At 33.0% G+C, this 21,377-nt stretch overlaps 1 protein-coding gene across 4 annotated transcripts in view; it reads right to left on the bottom strand.

Annotated features, from left to right (window-relative positions):
- Nucleotides 1-21,377, bottom strand: part of EPHA6 (EPH receptor A6) — a gene marked incomplete at its 5' end in the record, with an annotated part of 845,284 nt that overhangs the window by 797,907 nt on the left and 26,000 nt on the right. For all 4 annotated transcript variants that reach the window (XM_082625310.1, XM_082625308.1, XM_082625309.1 and 1 more), the window contains one exon: nt 6,334-6,398. In XM_082625310.1, coding sequence (XP_082481436.1) covers nt 6,334-6,398 — 65 coding nt within the window. The remainder of the gene's footprint in view (nt 1-6,333; nt 6,399-21,377) is intronic.

Consider the following 21,377-nt stretch of genomic DNA (forward strand, 5'->3'; position numbering starts at 1 on the left):
GGATAACTTGGACAACATGTAAGAAGACGTATGAAAAGAGATGGAAATCCTAAGAACGAATCAAAAAGTAATGCTAGAGATCAAGAACAATGTAATGGAAAATGAAGAATGCCTCTGATGGGCTCATTAACAGACTGGACATAACTAAGGCAAGAATCTCTGAGTTTGGGGATAGGACAATAGAAACGTTCAAAACTGAAAAGCAATTTCTTTCAAATGTGAAACAATATGATTGAAATTAATATGACAGATATTTAGAAAACTACCACATATGTTGTGAAGTTTCTCAAGGAAAACTATCTAGATATCAGTTTTGAAAACAATAACTGACACATCTATTTTTAACAGAAATTATAACCTTATAAATATTTTCAGAATTCAAACACATACATGTAGTTTTGGATAATTTCTATGTATTACAAAATGAATAAAAATGCAGCACTAAAATAAGCTACTATGATAAATTGGTTCTTACTATACGAAATACAGAAATTAACTATCAGTATTAGCAGGTATTCTATTCTCTATCATAAACACATTCTACCTTTGATTTTTCAACTTTGGAACAATGATATTAGGAAATAATGGGCTCTGACATATGGAATAAAGTAGCTGTCTACACAGTTTAATTGCAATATAAGCCTCTTTTATTATAAAAATCATTAGTTTTTTCATTATAAGAATCATTAATGACTGAATTGTTAGGTTCACTCATAACTTTTATTTAGGCATGAATGACTTGTATCCCTTTTTTCTATCTCAGGGTAAATTTCGTAACACTAATTCACTATATTTAACAGGTAAGATCATATACCCTGTATGATCTTGCATTATTCAAACCCTAATGATCATCTAAGTTGATAGGGTGCTTAAAAATCAAGTTTTTTCATCAACATTAAGTATGTATAATTTTAGGTATAAATTAAACAATATTTTATGGACTTATTATTATGATGAAATACTATGCTTTAACTAACAGGTTTTATTCAGGTATAAGTACCTTTAAAAACCAGCATGTGGCTACCCAAATAAGTCACTTATCTTTTCAATTACAGTATTAAATAAAAAAGCCACATGGCTATTAAATTTTAAGAAGTATCAAATATAACTACTAAAGCTCAAAGGAAACAATATAAGTTTTTAATCATGGAATCCAATTTTTATATTATGAAAAGTCTTTTATTTTTCTGGTTAACAGCAATTACTTTTTATTAGTCAGAGTTAATACTGAGCCAAGATGCCCCAATATGACAACCCCCCACGGTTGTGTGGCACTGAATAGGGACTGATATGTAAAGGGTATTAAGGATTTTGAATGTCACATTTAACTTACAGGCCCTCTTACTGTATTCTCTTTCATGTACAATGTTATATATTGGCTAAAAATAAATTGAATAAATAAAAATATCAAAGAAAAGGAGTAAACATGAGTGTTAATGTGTCAAGAAAATTTATATAATTTTTTTCATACATTTTCAGATTATGAGAACAAACTCAGGAGATATATATTTTTTAATTGCTTCTTTTGTACAAAGTTATTGCCTGAGCCATGTCTTTCATGTTTCTTTTTTTCTCATTAGCATTAAAATAGCATGAATTCTTAAAGATTAGCTGCTTCCTTCCCAGGAGATTTTCAAAACTGAAATATGTCCTTCAGTTTTGCACAGAGTAAGATTTCGTATTAACCAATTATTAGTTACTAATAGCAAATAGAAAATCCAGGGCATATGCCTATACTTAACGTTTGTGAAAACACTTTTACAGTATTCACATAACTTCTATAGTGCTATGCAAAAATTTTTATTGACGCAGCATTCTTTCATTGATTATCATGGCACTCTGTTAGCTACTCCATGAGATCATCATAATTTTATTACCTTAGTGTAGTACATAGACAGATAAAGGATAGAAGGGACACTTACAGGATAAAGTTCTTAACAGTTTTGAATTATGTAGATATAAAATTCTTGACATTAGACAGTGAGAGCACAGTGTTAAGAATTACAACCACTGGTTCCCAATCACTGAAGTATTCATTCTTTTCTAAAACCAAGCTCCATACTCTATACAAATATAATTATTCAACTTCACTCTGTTCTCAACATATCAATAAGAACACCTATATTTTGAACATCCTTTGCTAACAATTTTCCAAGGTGTCTTTCATTTCCAAGGGTTTATGTTATTGTCTTAAACAAAAGAAAGCTTCAATAATTTTTTATTGTTTAAGCAAATCCAGAAAGTACTTCTACTTACAGGGGCTGAGATACACACTATATAAATCAATGAAGACACTGAAATTCTAAGTCTCCTACAGTACAGCTTAGCCTATAATCGTAGCCTTATTTCCCACCACATCCCTTCTCTTCAGCCACACAAATTATTCTCAACGTCCCTAAAACTTAATGCATACATTTAAGAATTCGGTGCCTGTCTTCAAGCCACTCTCTTTTCCTAAAAGGTGCCTTCTACCCTCTCTTCCAGCCCATATGTGATTCCTTAGATTATAAGAAAGAGCTGATGGTCACATCCTACTACCAATCTTCCTCAAGCAGAATTCATCCTTCCCTTTATTATTCTTTCACAAAACATTACTCGAAACTACCTGAAGATACTCTCTCTGGCCTTATGATTGTGTAGACCTATTTCCAAACTGCTAAAGAGTACATGGAACAAGAGAAATGTGTTAAATTGAATTCTGGACATGACTTTTAAAAACAGAAAGTGTATTTTCGATGTTGGCAAAAATGAGTTGACAAGCAAGCAAGAAAATAAATATATTTTCTTTTAATTGTTGCAAGCCTAAAATGTCATTTGCTCAAAACTATTCATCTATTTTCCATATTTGCTAACCAGAGGTGCTTATGTTATATTCAAATAATCAGTAATGGTTTTGTTTACAGGCACATCATGAATGCCTACTCTTGTAATTACATCAGCATGTTACTAAGGGTGGAATAGGTATTTTTAGTAAAAAAAAAAAAAAACTCAACAAAAATTAAAACCACTATGAATTAATTTACTAAATTTACTAAATTACTAAAGCATATATTTTATATGATTCATAATATAAATCATACATTATATGATTTCAAAAATATCTCTTAGTTCAATTCTTTATGGAAAAAAATTTTATTGATTTGAAAGTTACTCCTAGGAAATACTTTATTCAGAGAAACACCAAATATATATTATATCATAAGATTGTCAAATATATCATCTATTGTCTTTTCTACCCATGACATATTTGTAAAAACAACTGAAGTAGTGTCTCTGAGAAAAGGCAACTTTAGTTAAAATGGCCATTCAAATTAGCATGGCTCAAAAAACCTGAGAACTTTAAAAAATTACACAATGTCAAATAGATTTAATTATAATTTTAATACACAGATATAAATGGTAGTTTAAATGTTATACACTGATTTACAGTTCCTATAGATTTTAAATTATTTAACCAATTATGATGTCTAGATGATTTTCATTCTTGCCATTTTTAGAAGACTGTTTTCAAAGTTTTTCTATCCTTACTAATTATTTCCTTACTTGTTTTAAACTACAAATAGCACTAAGTAAAGCTCTATTTCTGTCCGTAATCTATCCTCTTCATTAAAAGAGAAATTTAAGTTGTATGTTTTCTTTAAAATTTACTTAGGTCACCTATCCAGTTTATTGTTTCCCTTGGTTCACCTCTGTTTTATCTAATTCATGAAGCTTTATCCATATGTATTATAAAATATGTCCATGTGCTCCTATTTTCAAGTATTCCTACTGCTGACACTTGCCATATATGCATTATTATTTGGGGGGGATAATCTAAAAGTAAAATAGCCTATTCCAAGTTAATTGAGTATTCAATTTACTTTTGAATGTCTGAATCCATGTGTTATTGTTCCCTCTGTAGTCTATACGTATTGCTCATTGCCCTTTATCTTTACATGGTAGAATCTTCAAAGAAATAAAAAGCACCTACTGTGAAATACATGTGAAGATTAAAATATGTTTGGCTTAGAAATTCTGCTGCATTATTTCCTTGCTCTGTGACCATGAAGAAGTTATTTAATATACCTGAAGTTCAATTTTCACATCTTTCAATAAGGAAAATTCATACTTGATTTCTAGGACTCATGTGAGTAAAGTGCTTTGAACAAAGCCTAGCATATGGTAAATGCTCAATGAATTTTTAACCATCTTTTCCTTTTCTACCTTATTCTATCATATTTATTTTCTACTGTAGTCTCCTTCCCTGCTTCTTTCTCTTTCCTCTTGTTCATTCTTGGCTGGTGCCCAAAATGTACATCTCAGTTTAGTAGTATGTTTATCAAGGGGAGAAAAAAATATGAATCAATTATGCAAACAGCACACATAAGTAATTGCCTTTTCATAAAGTTTCCAATGTTCCTCTCTGTTAGTGTACCATAATACGTATACAGGTATTAGAGTCAGAAATAATTTAGTTTGAATTGGAATCCGTCACTCACTATTTGGCCTATAACTTCTTGGTAAATTTTGTTCCTTATCGTCTTTAAAACTGGGTTTCTCCAACAGGGAAAGAGAACTAAGACATACCTCATAGGGCAATTGTGAAAAAAAAGGATAAAATTCTTAGTGCAGTGTCTGGAAAATAGAAAACTATGAGGTAAGCATCACTTTTCAAACAATTCTGCCCTCTCTCTATAATAAATCAGAAGTAGAAAAATTCCCCATTTCATAACACCTATGACAAAATCATTACAAGAACAATAGCAGTAAGTTTATTTGTAACTCTGTAAGTCCCTGTGTCTCCTGGTTACCAGTTTGCTTTAAGAAATGCAGCCTGATCAAGCCAAACACAATCACTAGAACAGGGCACAACTCCTTCTGTTCCTCACGTGATCCTTTGGCTATGACAAGATGAGGTCAGTGATAGTATGACTGTTAATATTTTTGTCATTTTTTTCCAGAAAATGAAAAAGTGGGGCTTGTAAACTACTTAATATTTGTAAGTTCTTATAAGTTACTTCATATACTGAGAAAACGAGATATGTATATACCTTGAAAGGGTATTCCGAAAAAGAAGTTTCATTCACTTCTTGAAAGTAACTGTGATAAACATAACACACTTAACACACTCAACGAATACTGATGTTTATTCATTTTAATGAAAATAAGATAATGAAGGTAAAAGCATAATCTTAGTTTAAAAGATACATTCTCAGAAATGGTTTGACGAGTGCTCTGTAAGAATAAAATGTAAATTTCAGAAAAAATAAAGCCATAGTCTATAAACAGACAAATAGAAATAAATAAATAACCTGTTAAAGACAGAAAGATTAAACTCTTCATAGGAATTTTTAGTTGAAAATACACATTTAATGAATAACTGTTGAATAATTGCCAATATAAAGGTCAAATTGAAACAGCATTGCTGGAATGATTCTAAAAATATAAAACAATTTTGGGTCAACCAACTTATTTCAGATTTAAATTTGTAGATGTAACAGAAAAAGCAATGTAAAACAGCATCAAGGAAGAATGTGATGAATGAGAAAAATACATTTCTAAAAAAAGGAAGGAAAGCTAACCAAAGTATATCTGAAAGCAGCTGACTACCTCCATTATTGAAGATTTGTTTAAATAGACAAAATCTAGGTAAAAAGCATCACAAACCACCCTTTCTACTTTAGCTTGAAATGAAAAAAATAGTAGGAATACACTGACTGTGAAAATGATGCAAAATATATCAAAACATATAAAAAGTCAAGTACAACCATAGCCAAAATGGTGTCAGTACCTGGAAAAGTGTACTTAGTAAATTATATATTCTTATAAGCCTTTCAAAAGCAACTACACTCAGCTAACAAAAGCCTGATCATAATGTATCTTTTTGCCAAGTTCAAGAGACACATACTGCTTTAGCTGACTCATATTTTCTAATGAATACCAAATTGTTAGTATCTGGAAAATACACTTATGCTATGATAATCTAAAGTTTGTTTATGTACAAATACTCAGTGAGGTTACCAAATTTAACAAGCATATACCCAGAAAATAAAAGTGTCTTGAACATAAAATTTTATTTCTAAAGAAAATATTTATATGATAGCTATTCTGATACTACTATGTATAAACACTATATTAAAGAACAATTACTAATTTAGAAGCAAATAATTTTATACATCATTCCCATTGGTTAGCAGTTCTAATTGCATTTTAATCTTTCCTATGTAATTTAATTTATACACTATAATTCATACTTAATACAGCCAAAACCACACTGTTTTTCTTTCTTGAACTATTATAACAGACCCTAAAAACCTAACAAGAAAAACAATTTTAAAAGATATTTAAACTTACCCCATTTAATGGATATGTTTTCCATCCTAGCTCTCCCAGTACAGTTGTTGTATCAAGCAACACAACTGGAATTAAACGAAACAAAAAAACTTGCATGAACTTCTCAATTGACATAAGAATGAATCAGCTATTTAAATCATTAATGTCAATGACCTTTAGTATTATTCATCGTATTAGCTTTAATAAGTTAAATTACTTTAAAATTATTTGTAGGTACTAAATCTTAATATATAATACTTAATAATATTGAGTAAATATAAAATATATAAGGTGGTTATAAATTAATTTTAAAATAGTGTGGTGTTTAACATGCTAAATGAAATAGATGACTGAGTAACAGTACTAACAAAGTCATTTTTAATAGCTGACTTCTAAAATTGATGAATGTTGGAGGGGTTAATCAAGAGGATATGACCACCAGATGACTCATAAGCTGGACCTGAGCAATGGGTGGGAGGTTCCTCAGCTCCTCCCCTGTCCTTAGAACTATGCTCTGCCTATCATTCCCACAGTGATAGCTGTTCCAAGGACAGAGCCCTGAGAGAATAAGGTGCTACTGAAACTATCTGGATGGTATACGTGACTGAACCTAGTTGAAGTCTCTAAGCCTCTGGTGGTCAAGTGCAGAGATCTACTCGTCTGACAGCCGCCCAAGACAAGCCTTGTGCATAAGCTCCCTTGCTTATTAAACCTGCCACCTACCAATCCGGAGTGATCTGTTTCTTTGTTCTCTTTCCTTGTCCTGCATGAGTATAGGGTCACTTTACAAACCAACAATGAAATAATCACCTTTGCTTTTCCCCCCATTTTCATATATAGTCTTTTTTATACCACATTAAAGAAAGAAAAACTTTTAAAGCAGGCCTGCCTGTATATTTTCTTTGTGTGTTATTAACTGCCCTTATATATGATTGGCAAAGTACGGAAACAACTCATTTTGAAGAAATCTATATTTTTAAAGTGTAGATTACATTATTATTGTATGTGTTAGTATACTTACTGCTAAAGAAGGCAAAAGCAAAAATAAAAACCATGCACCTTTTTCCCTGACCAAATGTAACTCATAATCTGGTTGAGAAGACATGCAAACAAATAATCATGACATACTCTGTTAAATTCTAAAATTGAAAACTATATAATAGCTTAGCAATTAAGTTAGGCTAAGGCTGGTAGGGCAGGTCTGGGACAATTTCATAAAGAAAATGCAATTTGGGCTGGGCTAGGATGAGGGGGTCTTTAATCAGATGTGACGAGAAACAAATTTATTTTAGAATACCTTCTATAAAGTAACTGAGCTATGACTAAATCAGTTCTCAGTTGCTGGAATGGGGAGTAGGAGTGGAGATTATTTGGGGGAACTAGGAGGATAGAAATGAGGCCAGAAAGATAGATAGAGATCAACAGGAGAGGATTTTTGTAGTGTTTCCAGCAGGTTAATGTGTATGGCCCATGTTTCAGCAGATTTTAATTTTAACTATTACCTTCAAGGCCCCCAGATGCTAGTCATGGACTGAACTCTGAGAAACAATCCTTTGGTATCTCATCATGAGTTTTAGTTCTTCATCTAGTGAAAAAAGTGGAGGGGTTTTTGTAGTTTTTAAAAAATGTCACTGGAAGTCTGTTACTTGGCATCTGCTGTTTAGTGTCTATAGCAAGGATTCGGTGGGTTTTCTTATTTGACTGTGATACATTTTATTGATTTTTAGTATGAAACCATGCTTAAATTTCTTGGATAAACTCTACATACTCATTGCAGATTATTCTTCCAGTATATTCACTAAGCATACATTTGTAAAATTGAGCCATAATTCTTTAATTAATTTTTATTATGCAAAATTCTCAAAAATAATTTAAAATGTGGAGAAAACAGTACAATGAACCCTCATTGTACTAATCACTCAGCCTCAATAATTACAAACCTATAGCCAATCTTATTTCATCTATACATGTTTACCTACTCTCACTGCAAGATTTCTTTGAAGCAAATTCCAGTATCATGATTTCATCTGTAAAAATTTCAATATGTATATCCAAGATGAAGACTCCTCTTAATATAACTACAATAACAATTCACTACTATAAATAGTATGTATTACTTAATGTCATCAAATATCCAGTCATTATTTAATGTTCCTATGGTCTCAACTTATTTTAACAGAAAGTCAAGATCCAAATAGGTTCTATACATTATGGTGAGGTCTTTTTTTTTCTTTTTTAATCTATAGGTTCCCCCATTTTCTTTTTTTAAAGCTAGGTTTATTGAGGTATGATTTACTTACAACAAAATTCACCTTTTTTAAACGTACATTTCTAGGGACTGTGACAAACTCCTACTTCCATGTAACCCCTACTACAATCAAGCTATAGAATATTTCCATCACCACCAAAATTTCCCTTGTGATCCTTTATGATGAATCCTTTCCCCACCCCAGCCCCGAGCAACCATTAATCTGACTTATGTCACTATGGCTTTGCCTTTCCCATAAGGTCAAATGAATGAAATTATACAGTATGAAACTTTTTGAGCCTGGTTTCTTTCACTTAGCATAATGCATTTGAGATTCATCTATGTTGCTATGTGTATCTATATGTACAACTGAACACTCAGTTGCTTTTTACTGCTGAAAAGTATTCTATTGCATGGAATTCCCTAGGTGATGAACTTTCATATACAGATTTTTATGTGAACCTATGCTTTAATTTTCCATGGTAAATAGTGATTACTGGGTTATATAAAGAATGTTAATTCTTCAAGACTGTAAAACTGTTTTCCAAAATGGCTGTAAAGCTTTACTTTCCCATTAGCAGAATGTCTGGTTTTCCAGTTGTTCCACATTCTCACCAGAACTTGGTATTGTCCAGATTTTTTAAGGCATTCTAACAGGTGTGCAACAGTATCTCACTGTTGTTTTAAATAGCCAGTTATCTTTTCACTACATGAAATCAAATTTACTAGTAAAAATTTTGACCCACAAAAGTGGTCTTATCCCACATTCCAGATTTTCCTTTTCGTGAGATATCATTGAACATGTTCCCCCATTCCCTGTATTTCCTTTAAATTGGTAGATATATTTAGTGGCTTGACCAGATCTGGGTTCCACTTATTTTTATTTTTTGTAAGATTACTTCATTGGTGGTGCTTTATAGTCCTTATACCAAATCAGGGAATATATCAATGTTTACTAGGGTCATGTAAAAAGGACACGGGGGGCTTCCCTGGTGGCGCAGTGGTTGAGAGTCCTCCTGCCGATGCAGGGAACGGGTTCATGCCCCGGTCCGGAAGGATCCCACATGCCGCAGAGCGGCTGGGCCTGTGAGCCATGGCCACTGAGCCTGCGCGTCCAGAGCCTGTGCTCCGCAACGGGAGAGGACACAACAGTGAGAGGCCTGCGTACCGCAAAAAAAAAAAAAAAAAAAGGACACCGGAACCAACTGGCATAGGCTTCCCCTGGCCTAAAATTTATAATTTGATCATACACAAGGTTAATGACTATAAGGGATTGAAACACTTCAAACATGCTTAAATCCATGCATTCATAATGATAAAATATACCTACTAATAACTACTAATAACTTTTGCAGTACACTAGGAAATCATTATTTTTAAAAACTGGTAAATAATCTGAAAAGAATAAAACATTTATTTTGCTTTTTCTATATGAAATACTTCTGAATAAGGAAATAGTTAATGAAGGAACATTTCTCTTTTTTTAAATTTATTTATTTTTATTTATTTTATTTTTGGCTGCATTGGGTCTTCACTGCTGTGCATGGGCTTTCTCTAGTTGCGGTGAGTGGGGGCTACTCTTCATTGCGGTGCGCAGGCTTCTCATTGCAGTGGCTTCTCTTGTTGCAGAGCATGGGCTCTAGAGCGCAGGCTCAGTAGTTGTGGCACATGGGCCTAGTTGCTCCACGGCATGTGGGATCTTCCCGGACCAGGGCTCGAACCTGTGTGCCCTGCATTGGCAGGCGGATTCTTAACCACTGCACCACCAGGGTGCAGTGCATTTCTCTTATTGAAATATTTCAGTTAATAAATGAAGAAGGAATGATCGAATTAGGCTACACCATTTTCTACTCTTAATGTATTAATATATTTAGCTAATGGCTTATGCTGCTAATAGCACATAAAGAGATGAAAGGACACATAAAGGGCTAGAGCTTTTAAAAAGGCTTTCTTTAAAGCCTCATTTACTCCATACTAACATACAATTCTAACAAGCCTAGAAGTAAAAGAAAGTACAAATACATATATATCTATATATGTATACATACACAAATACATATACACATACACACACAAACACACACATGCAAATTCACAAAATGATATTTGATGGTGTGTGGGTTCACTCGGTGTAAAAAAATAGTCTCACATATTAGAGAAAAAAAGCTGAAGATATAATAAATATTCAAAACTCTAATCTTATTATTAAATAAATGTTATTTTATTTTTGGTATATACTATTGAAAATAATTCAGAAGTATGTAATACCAGTATCCACTTTGGGGCACTCAAAAGTTTAATGTTACTCCTTTAGCACATTTATATTTTTGGAATACATCATTATTTTGCTAGCAGACTGTTAAAGTCATGATAGTAATTCAGTCACTGTAGGAAGGATGGTCTATATATTTCCCTCTTGAAGGAATCTCCACATTGTCCTGTAAGTTGTTTCTTTTTTTAAATACTCAATTTACAGATGAGAAAACTGAGGCTCAGAGAGGTTACATAATTTTCCTTAGATCACAAAGTGATTACAACCAAAAGATTGATGCTAGGGTATCCCTTAAAAAGTATTTAAAACCTTTAAACTTTTTTTAAAAGTGTTTTCTTCCTTCCTTTTAAGTTAGAGTATAAAACTTTATCATTTGTTTTTTTATTTTTGTAGATGCAGAGAAAAATCATTTATTTTGCTGATTCCAAATCTAGATAAGTTTATATCCTGGTTTTCTCATCAATGGGTTCTACAGAAACTTTACTGGTACTACCTACAAATTATGCCATTTAAATCAAGGGGTTTACTGGAGTAAAGTGTTCAAAAATCCCTAATATTGAAGTCTACCAACGGAGATTTCTTTTTCATAGATTGGCGAATTAATTCATTCATTGATATGATTATTTTTTCTAAAATACAGTTGGGCTGCTTGGTTCTTAATATTTATAATTTGTAAACTAAAATATATTCATTTCAAAACAAACAAAAAAGAAAATATGTATATACCTACAACACTGTAGATCCTTAGGAAGCATTTTTTTAATTTATTAGTAGCTTCAAGAAACAAGATTTACATAATTGCTTTACTTTCCTCATTAAACTGCAATCATACCTTTTAAAAATTCTTAACAGCAAAATTTCAAATTTGCATTCCTGACAAGTGAAGGATCCATTGATATCAAAATAAAACTGAGGATTTATTTTTATTTTTAACACCATTATATGTGATCATATGTTTAAATTTTATCACTTGCTTCACAGGCAAAGCCCCCACAAATTCAGGTTTTTCAGGCACACTAACAGCATTGGACCCGGCAAGGTGAGAGCTCCTCCTGCTGGCTTTAAACAAACGTCTTCTAGCCCGTACTTGAGTGCAAAAGTACTGTAAACTTAGGAAGGAAAAGAATACTCTGTCCATATTAACTTCAGTAAAAGTCAATACTTTTTTATTTTTAATTTAATGGCAAGATTTTAAATACAGAAAGATTAACACCAATGATTTATTTAGGAGGTACACATGAAAATATAATTATTTATTGATATCATAATAAATGAGAAATTGGGTAAACCAAAAAATAAATGGAAGTAGTAGATTGGTGGTATCAAAATAAAGTTTTTAAAATGTTTACTTCATTTAATAAGCAACATAATGCACAGAATAGGCTAAACTATGTACAATTTTCCTATTAACTTTTAGAAATAAATCTTTAGCATATTATATTTTTCTCTGAAAATTTCTCTTAATTTATTAGTGCTCCCTTTACTCATTCTTTTGGAAGTTATAAGAAAATTTTATTGTGGCTAAAAGAAGATAACAAATGATAAAGACAAGGTTGATAGCACTGGATTAAATGTGAGAGTAATGAGTACCTAAGATTAAAAAGCTCAATGTTAATTTCTTTCCTTTGAATAATTTATCAGGTCTTGATATCCCTTTCAGTAAATTTAAGATATATTAATTTAAAAACAATTAGCATATAGGTTTATAGTATATAATTGAAGATCATCTTTATTCTAACTGCACAATAAAAAAAGGATGAGATTTTATTTATATATCATTTTGAAAAATTTAACAAGGAAGAGATCAATCAACCCACTAAGAAGGTAGTTATTCTTTTAGGATAATTTTGCTGTAAAAATTCAAGTTAATGGTATATCAATTGAGTTCAAAGATTTATCAATATTTTTAAAAGTTCAGACAGCAGTAAACGCAGGTTTAGAATTTTCTCCAATAGACTTCATACAAAGAAAGGCAAGGCATTTCTTCTTAGAATCATTCCATTAAGCGCCTTTATTTTACAAATAAGACCCAGAAAGATAAAATTACTAAGTAACTTAGTCACAAGGCTTTTAATAGTTAGTTCCATGTTCCACTGACTGTAACACACCTCCAGTAGCTCCAAAAAAAACAGGTAAAATAAAGGGAATACTTCTGACATCATGACCAGACATAATATAATCAGAGAATATTTCAAATTATAGACACAGGTATATAAACAAACATGTATCTATCTATATCTATCTGTCTATCTACATACAGCAGTAGTCTATTTCAACGTTATCCTGTTTAGATCCTACTTTAAACTGGGATTCAGGTTACCACATTAAGTAATATTTTGACATAACTGCATGTGTTTGATCAACAAAAGTCAGTTTTACCTTCCAGATACTATGGTTCTCTACCCTCATATAGAGCCAGAATCAATATTTAATTCCTAAAAATAAATCAAACACAGATTGCTTTAAGGAAACATAGGATTTTTATTTTTACCCCTGGTATGTTCCTCTGTATATTGACATTATTTTTAAGGCAACATTTTCCAAGGAGACTCACTCCTTCTTAAAAATAACGAAGTATTTTTATCTAGAAACTGAGATCAATAGTTGTTCATTAAGTATATTTATAAACATTTTGTTTTGTCATAACTTTCTTATTTCTATTGTTACTGTTTTGTTTTTTTTTAATATAGGTGTTGTTCATGATTATTTCTGTCACTCCCTATGAGAGTTTGGAAATCCTACTTGAAAGATAAGGTAATATGACCACAGAGATGTTAAATAGCTTTCTCAAGATCAGAGAATAAAATCAGTCTAGACCATGTGAACTCACAACCTTCACCTTTCTACTCTACTAGAAAATGATATCTTTTTTCAGAAAGCATGTTCAAACTTCTGACTCTGTCCTTTCTTGAAACAAACTACTGTTTTTTAGTTCTGATGGAAAAATAAGCTATAATAACCAGAAATTACTTTCCTTAATTATCACCTTAAATGGAGAAAAGGGGCAAAAAATTCAAGCTAGTTTTCTGTTTAGAAGGCAAGTTATACCATTGAGTAAGAACTGCCACTGAAAACCTTATCCAAACAATGAATGGTTAATAGTTGATTAAAAATATAACTAGTAATGTTCATCCTCACTTCTACACCTTCCTAGTTTATTCAAAAGAACCTTTACATGGTTATCCTACTGGACACAGCCTTATCTGCTCCAGTCTCATAATCATTTCTGAAGCTGCTGTTAGACAGGAGGGCTTACCACAGAGACCCAAAGAGAACCCAGGTGTGGATCTAATCCATCACAAGGTCACTAAATGATAGGTTCACTCTGGGCTCCTGAACAAGGTCATTAAGACTTATCAAAGAGTCACCTCAAAGTCATGCTTTCCTCATCAAATTGTTCAGTTATCTCTATGGAAAAAAAAAACATAAAGGAAATTTGGCATGTTCCAAATTAATAGCAATATATGCTTTCATTTTGACATCTTCAGCACTTTGATCTATAAAGAAACTAAGTAGCTTCGTTTAGGACAAGTATTATTTCCATTTGCTTCAATTACACAGTTTTAATAGGTAGAAAAGTCTACTTGGCTTTAGTCTTAGATTTGCTAGTCTTACAATATATTTAACAAATATATTTTTCCATCTCTCACAGAAACTCACAACATTTATTACATAAACCTCACTTAGTCCAAACCACTGCACCTCCATCCCATCACTTACACAGCATAAGAGAGGCTTCTTGTGTTTCTAGTTCATTCCTTTCTCACATTTCTCACTTATCTTCCATGGGCTTTGAACACTTTCCTTTTTTTTTTTTTTAATGAAACTCAAGGTCTGAAATGTGCTTAAATCTTTGTTTTTATAGCTCTGGTAAAAGAGATTATGACTACTTATTTGAAAGTCTTAACTACAATGTAATGGCCATTTCAATGCAAAACTATTTCTATATAATGGAAGAAAAGTCTAAAAAACCTATTGAAACCCCTACCTTGAAAACAAACAGTAGTGGCTTTGCATTGAGAAGGAAAAAATGAGTTTTACTAGAATCTAAGAAACAATTATCAGTGAAAAAGTTTTCTTTGAAAATGGACGAAAAAAATTTTTCCTAGATTGCTTTTTCCCGCCATTACACTTACGTAGACATAATAGAAATAGTTTTTTACTTCCTTCATTAGGACACAGGAGTCACAAAAATGTTACTTGATTTTATATGAAGACATTTCCATATTATTTCAACAACCATTAATTGAGTATCTGTTATATATAGACTCTATATTAACTACCGCAGGGTTTAGAAAGTTTATAAGATACAATGTCTACCCTCAAGGAGTCTCTGGTGTTATCTTTTCACTCCCACTGTTAGAATTTTTGTGTCAACCCACATGCCCTAGTTTATTCAAACATGTATATAGCAAAACAGATTAAAATGCCCTTATTCTGAAGGTGCAGAAGAGGAAAGGCTGAAGCTGTGTAGTAGAAGGTGTAAAATTAAATTGCTATTCTAAAAGGGCAGACACCCAATATTACATCAACAGCACCATCAAAACTGTTAGTAATTGGACCACTTACCTCAGTTTCTAAAGAAGTGCTAAGGAATGAATAGACTGTAGAAATGCACCCAGGTAGACAACATGAAGGGAAATAATTCTCTACCTGAAGGGTACTCCCCTCCAAAATAATACCAAATATAAGAAATATCTGCTAAATTTGGCAGGAGAGACAGAGTGTGTTAATTAGAGTGGGAGATTAAAAAAAAGTTAAAACATTATCAGAAGTAAACATTTTTCTAATCTAAGTTTTAATCATCAGAAATTTAAAATTTTTCAGGTAAAAATAGTAATTGTATTTTTAAAATTTTGAAAAATATATATATTAAAAAACTTTGAAAGGACAATATTCTCATTTTTGTCCAATGAAATTATAGCCAAATAGAGATACAATTATCAATATTTATTTACAATTTAGTTCTGCCAATATAATATGACCTTCTCAAAGGAAGGGTCTGTGTATGTATGTGTATATACTTGTTGAATAAAATGAATAAGTGAATGAATGAACGAACGAACTAAGTGAATGAAAGGGAGCATGGGCCAAAAACTCATACCTTAAGTAAAAATGTTCTTAACCAAATAGTGAAAATGCAGTGCAGGATTAGTGGGAAGGCAAGCACTGCAGGAAATTTAAATGGTTATTGTGCTTTAGTTTGTAATGGAGAAGGTCAAAGGTTATCACATATGATCTCTCTTAAATGTGGTTAAGAGACAAAGTGAGTAGGCTGCTGTATTGAGCACAGAATGGACTGTAAGAACACATTTTCTGTACCTTTTGGAGTCCTCTTTGCTCTACCCAGCCCCTACGCTTTCATCAGAGTGCCCTCAGGCTGCTCTCTCTCAGTCCAAATCCTGTGCATCTATCTCCATCTCTGACAATGTACAGTGTTCAAATCATCCCCCTCTATCTGCTGCCCCACTGAAAGCATTTGTCATAGTAAGAAAACATCTTAAATAAAATAGCACACAAATGTGCTTATGAACACTCATTTCACCTTAGCAATGTTTATTTATTTATTCAAGTTAAATTTGAATTGATTACAGCACCCTTCAGGTGAGAGTGACTTTAGCTTTTTTCACGGCATACCTAAAATCACACTATGTAAGCAATTCCTCATAGAAACATATTGAAAGAGATTCCTAAAACTCCAACTTCTATCAGCTCCAAACATTACCCTCTGTTTAGATTATACCTTCTATCTACTTCCTGGGTTCTATATGTGGCTCTACTATTGTGTGCTTGTGTAAACTTAGCCAAGTCAAAATTCTTGTTCTACCAATTATTGGGAGTTGGCCTGCCTTAAACCAAGTATCAATGATGCTCTAAGCTTTAGTATCTGGCTCTCAATACACTCTAACCTTGTTAGCCACTCTACCAAGATAGTATGTTAAAAAAAAATAAAGTCAAACAAAAGTTTGCTTATTGTTTTATGGATTATGGTTGTCTCTCCTTTGCCCTTTGAATTTCTCTTATTAATTGATCTACTCAAAGAGTCTTCTAGAGAGAACTAAGAAAAAAAATCGTTATTTTTTTCTTAGATTTCCCCATCCACCCCCTGTCCAGCTGATCCCAGAAATATTATCCATACCCTAGCTTCTTTAGTCTCTAAAAATGGTACAGTTAATTGCCAATGTTTAAGACTCTTGTCTAAGTCAGCTAACTAAACTGTTTATGAACACCAACATTTCACAGTCAGCTGCTTATAAAACACTGTTGTCAGGTCATGAAACTTGATAATCTGTTCATACAATAGTATACATTCTGGGGATATGCTACAAAGGAATAATTTAAATAAAAACATAATTTTTTAACTCTTTTACCATAATTTCAACATCCTTGACTGCCTAAAGAATGTGTGTTGTCTTCTGAATCACTAAATTCAATTGTACTGAGGATTTTGTTAAGTAATATTGCCTATGGAACAGAATAGTCTATGATGAGAGAAATGGGCAGTAAAAATGTGAAGACAAATAAAATATTAAGACAAGCAGTTGTCATATCTTTTACACATTAAACAGCTTTTTAGCATAATTATTTGATAAATAAAGTCACGAGAATTATTTAGGACAACTTCCTACTGGAAACTATTGAGGAAATGACAGAGCAAATGCAATGCCAGATTTAGAAGCTCATGAACTGCAAGACAGTTGATCTTTTGTGGCATATTTCTGTACTGCAGAGGAGTCAGGAGGAGGAATGGTTCATAAATGAAACATTTACAAATGTGACCCATGCCAAGAGCAGCATGGCTTCAGTATATAGAAAAGAATAACAGATGGAAGCCTTATTGTTGGCAGAAAAAAATAAAAGAAAAAGCATTTTTTAAAAAACAGGCATCATCATTATCCTGTATGGAAGGCAAATCGTTAAGTTCTACTGTCATAGTGTTTATCAACAGGATCCTGTGCAATAAAGTAAATGCAACAAAAATGATAATGGGATTTTAACATTTAGGCAAATGGAGAATATTTTATCCAACATGGGTATACCAAGTATAATTAAGAATAAGAAAGCAGAAGCAGGCTTTCATAAGACCTTGATCAGTTTCAATTTATTGATTACCCAAGACACGAATTATGGTAAGAAATGTAAAATGTTGAGAAACTCCTTTGGTGAAGTCGTCAAGATCCAAATTCCATCCTCAGCTTTCACGGCTGAGAAGCTCAATTTTTATTCTTCTGAGGAGTGGTCATATTTTAGAAGACTAAATCTTGCTAATCAGGCATACAGGAGACTAATTTATAAATGAGATGGATGATTTATTCACTGATGATCTGTCTCCCCAGGGAATCTCCTTCCCTGAAGGGAAACATATCAAGAGACCAAATTAAAGATCAGATTTCTTGAAAAGTACTAAATTAAGAGAAAAGAGTAACCCTGTTTTACTTTTTTAAATACCCTAGGTTTATTTCTATTTATGAAATAAAGAATTTTATCCACCCATTACAAAGCTCTTCACATTGAATGGTGCTGAAGAAACAATGAAAAGTTTTCTATTTAGGTTTTCATACATATGTACTGTACTGCCAACTACAACTTTGGCATTTCAAATACTATTTACAAGGCATATTATAGTTTCCATAGTTATAGCCCATCTGATATTGGCTAAATTTTGGAAGGCCTATTTTTATTCTTTGGAAAGAGAATTGGTTCTGTCTGAAGACTCTCTTTAATTCAAAGTATATGTATTTTTCCAAGAAAAATCCTTATGTGTGAGCAAAATAAATCCCAATTACTGAGTTGATTTTATACAGTTTCAAATAAGGACAGAGAATAATATTTGCTGATGATGTAGGGAAGAATCTAAACATTTAGGTATGGTGTCCACAATTAGCTGGCCAGACTGTTTCTGTCTTAGGTTGCTCTTTACAAAGGTAAACACACTGCCGTCCTTATTTTTATTGACAAAGAATGAAAAGAGTTAAAAAAAACTAAAAACCACTGGTTTCTCAATGCAGATAGTTTCTGAGCAATTTCTCTTAATAGTTTTTCCTTCCCCAATGACTTAATTTCATCATATAATCAAAACTGCCATATTTTAAGTAATGCACAATTGCACACTATTTAGGAATCTATTCTTTCTTGTTTTCTCTGTCTTTACATTTTGCAGAGAAAACTTATCCATTTGGGAGTTTCAACTATCATTTCAATGCTTTCAATCTCCAAAATAGTATCTCCAGCATAAATCTCTCTTATACTTTAGACACAATTCAGAGGCCCCTTGCTAGTTTGCAAACTGGTCCCTGTACACAGCAGGCTAGGTGAGAGCAAAGAAAGTGGCAGACCACTCCAGATCGGGAGGTGGTAGGCTTTAATAAACAAGGGGGCTTATACGAGGCTTGTCTTGGGCAGCCACAAGATGAAAAATCTCCACACCCACTGGACTGAATCTTAAAAGTTTATATAGAGGCCTCAACTGGGTTCAGTCATGTATACTGTCCAGATGGTCTCAATACCACCTTACTCTCTCAAGGCTGCGTCTTTGGAACAGGTCCCACTGCGGGAATGGTGGGCAGAACTGTACATTCCAAGGACAGGGGAGGCAGTGAGGAGCCTCCTGTTGCCTGGGTCCAGCTCACAGGTCAACTGGTATTCATATCTTCTCAATTACCTCCTCCCACACTCCTCACACTTAACATGTCTGCATCTGAGCTCATTATTTTCCCATGAATGGGTACCACCTCCTGATTTCCCTATTTCAGTTACTGTTACCCTAGATCTGCACAAGTGCACAAATTAGGAACCTGTATCTGATCCCTGACTCATCCTTCACTCCCCAACTATCAGTTTGCATATGCGATATTACAGGCAGAAGAATGGTCCCCCAAAGTTTTTCATTCCCTAATCCCAGGAACCTGTGGATATGCTATGTTATAAGGCAAAGGGAAATTAAGGTTGCTAATCATCTGATCTTAAAATAGGGGGGCAACACTCTTCCCCTCCTAGATTACCTGGGGGGCCCACTGTAGTGACAAGGGTATTTAAAAGCGGAAGAGAGTCAAAGAAAGATGTGACTACAGAAGAAAGGAACAGAGAGATGCAACATTGCTGGCTTGAAGATGTGGGAAGGAGCCATGAGCCAAGGAATGTGAACAGACTCCAGAAGCGGAAAAGGGCAAGGAAATGGATTCTCCCCTAGAGCCTCCACAAAGGAACACAGTCCCACTGACACCTTGATTTTAGCCTAGGGAGACCCATGTCAGATTTCTAAGCTACAAAACTATAAGGATAAATTTGTGTTGTTCAAGCCGCTAAATCTGTGATAATTTGTTACAACAGCAATAGAAAACTGATACTTAACTGTTTGGATCATCTTCAAATCTATCCGTTTTCTATTCCCTACCCCAGTTTTCTCTCTCAACTGGACAGGGTTCCTTGGTCTTGTTCCCTTCATCTAACTTCCACAATGCAGCATCAGTGATCTGCCTAAAATTCAAATCTGATTTCCCCATTCTCTGTTCAAAATTCCTCAGTGGTTCTCCTTATCGTCTATAAAATTCTCTCAAAATATTTGCTTCAGATGTGCACTTATTTCTTCATACTGACCATACAACCAGGTTCTGAGTATAAAGGTAAATCAAAATAAACATAACACCTGCCTTCAGGGTGATTATGATCTAATGTGAAAAAGAGAAAATAAACAGAAACTATAAACTAAACATGTAACTATGTATTACACTAAGTGCTATGAATTTAATTTGGATTTCAAGCTCATGGAAAGCCTCTAGAAAGGAAGATATGATTATACAGAGTTGAATTATTCTCTATATTGCTTTTAGATTCATGATGTGAATTATGTAACAATGATCAGAGAAAACATAAAATAAAATATTGCTTAACTAGTTTTAACCCAGTATTTTCCTTATTTTTTTGGCACTCATTTTTCTTTCCCACTGAAAATATACTAACATTCGAGGGAAATTTTTCAAGACAACACTGAATGGCAACTGTTGCCTTACAAGGTATATTCTGAATTCCTTTCTATTGCATGCAAGACACTTCCTGGCTTGGTCCCATCTTCCTGTCCCTCTGCAACACCCCATCTTCACCGTACATTACTCTGATATACTGATAATCCTTAAACTTGCCTTTCCCTCTCACCTCTCTACATTTCACGCTATTCCTTTCTGCTTGAAATACTCTTGCTTGTTTGTACCCAAAAGACAACTCCTAGTCATCACTTATGGCTTAACCTAAATGTGATTTCTTCCATAATTTACCCCCATAAGATGGAGATGCTCTTATTCTTACCCCTTATTGAAATTTGCACATACTTCACTAACAGTAATTATCTTACTTTATTTTACCACACAGTATGTATTTCTTTGCGTAACTGTTCCTCCATAGACCTAAATTCCTTGAAGGCCAGAACTGTGTATTTTAATCCTCACACTCTTCCTCAAGATTGCTTTTTTAAAAAGAATATTTGAATAGAAAAGCAAAATGAAAATGAACGAGTGAGGAATTTAGAATAACTAAATACATATAACTGCA

Source organism: Mesoplodon mirus, assembly GCF_964341445.2.
Source record: "Mesoplodon mirus genome assembly, chromosome: 6".
Lineage (NCBI taxonomy): Eukaryota > Metazoa > Chordata > Mammalia > Artiodactyla > Ziphiidae > Mesoplodon > Mesoplodon mirus.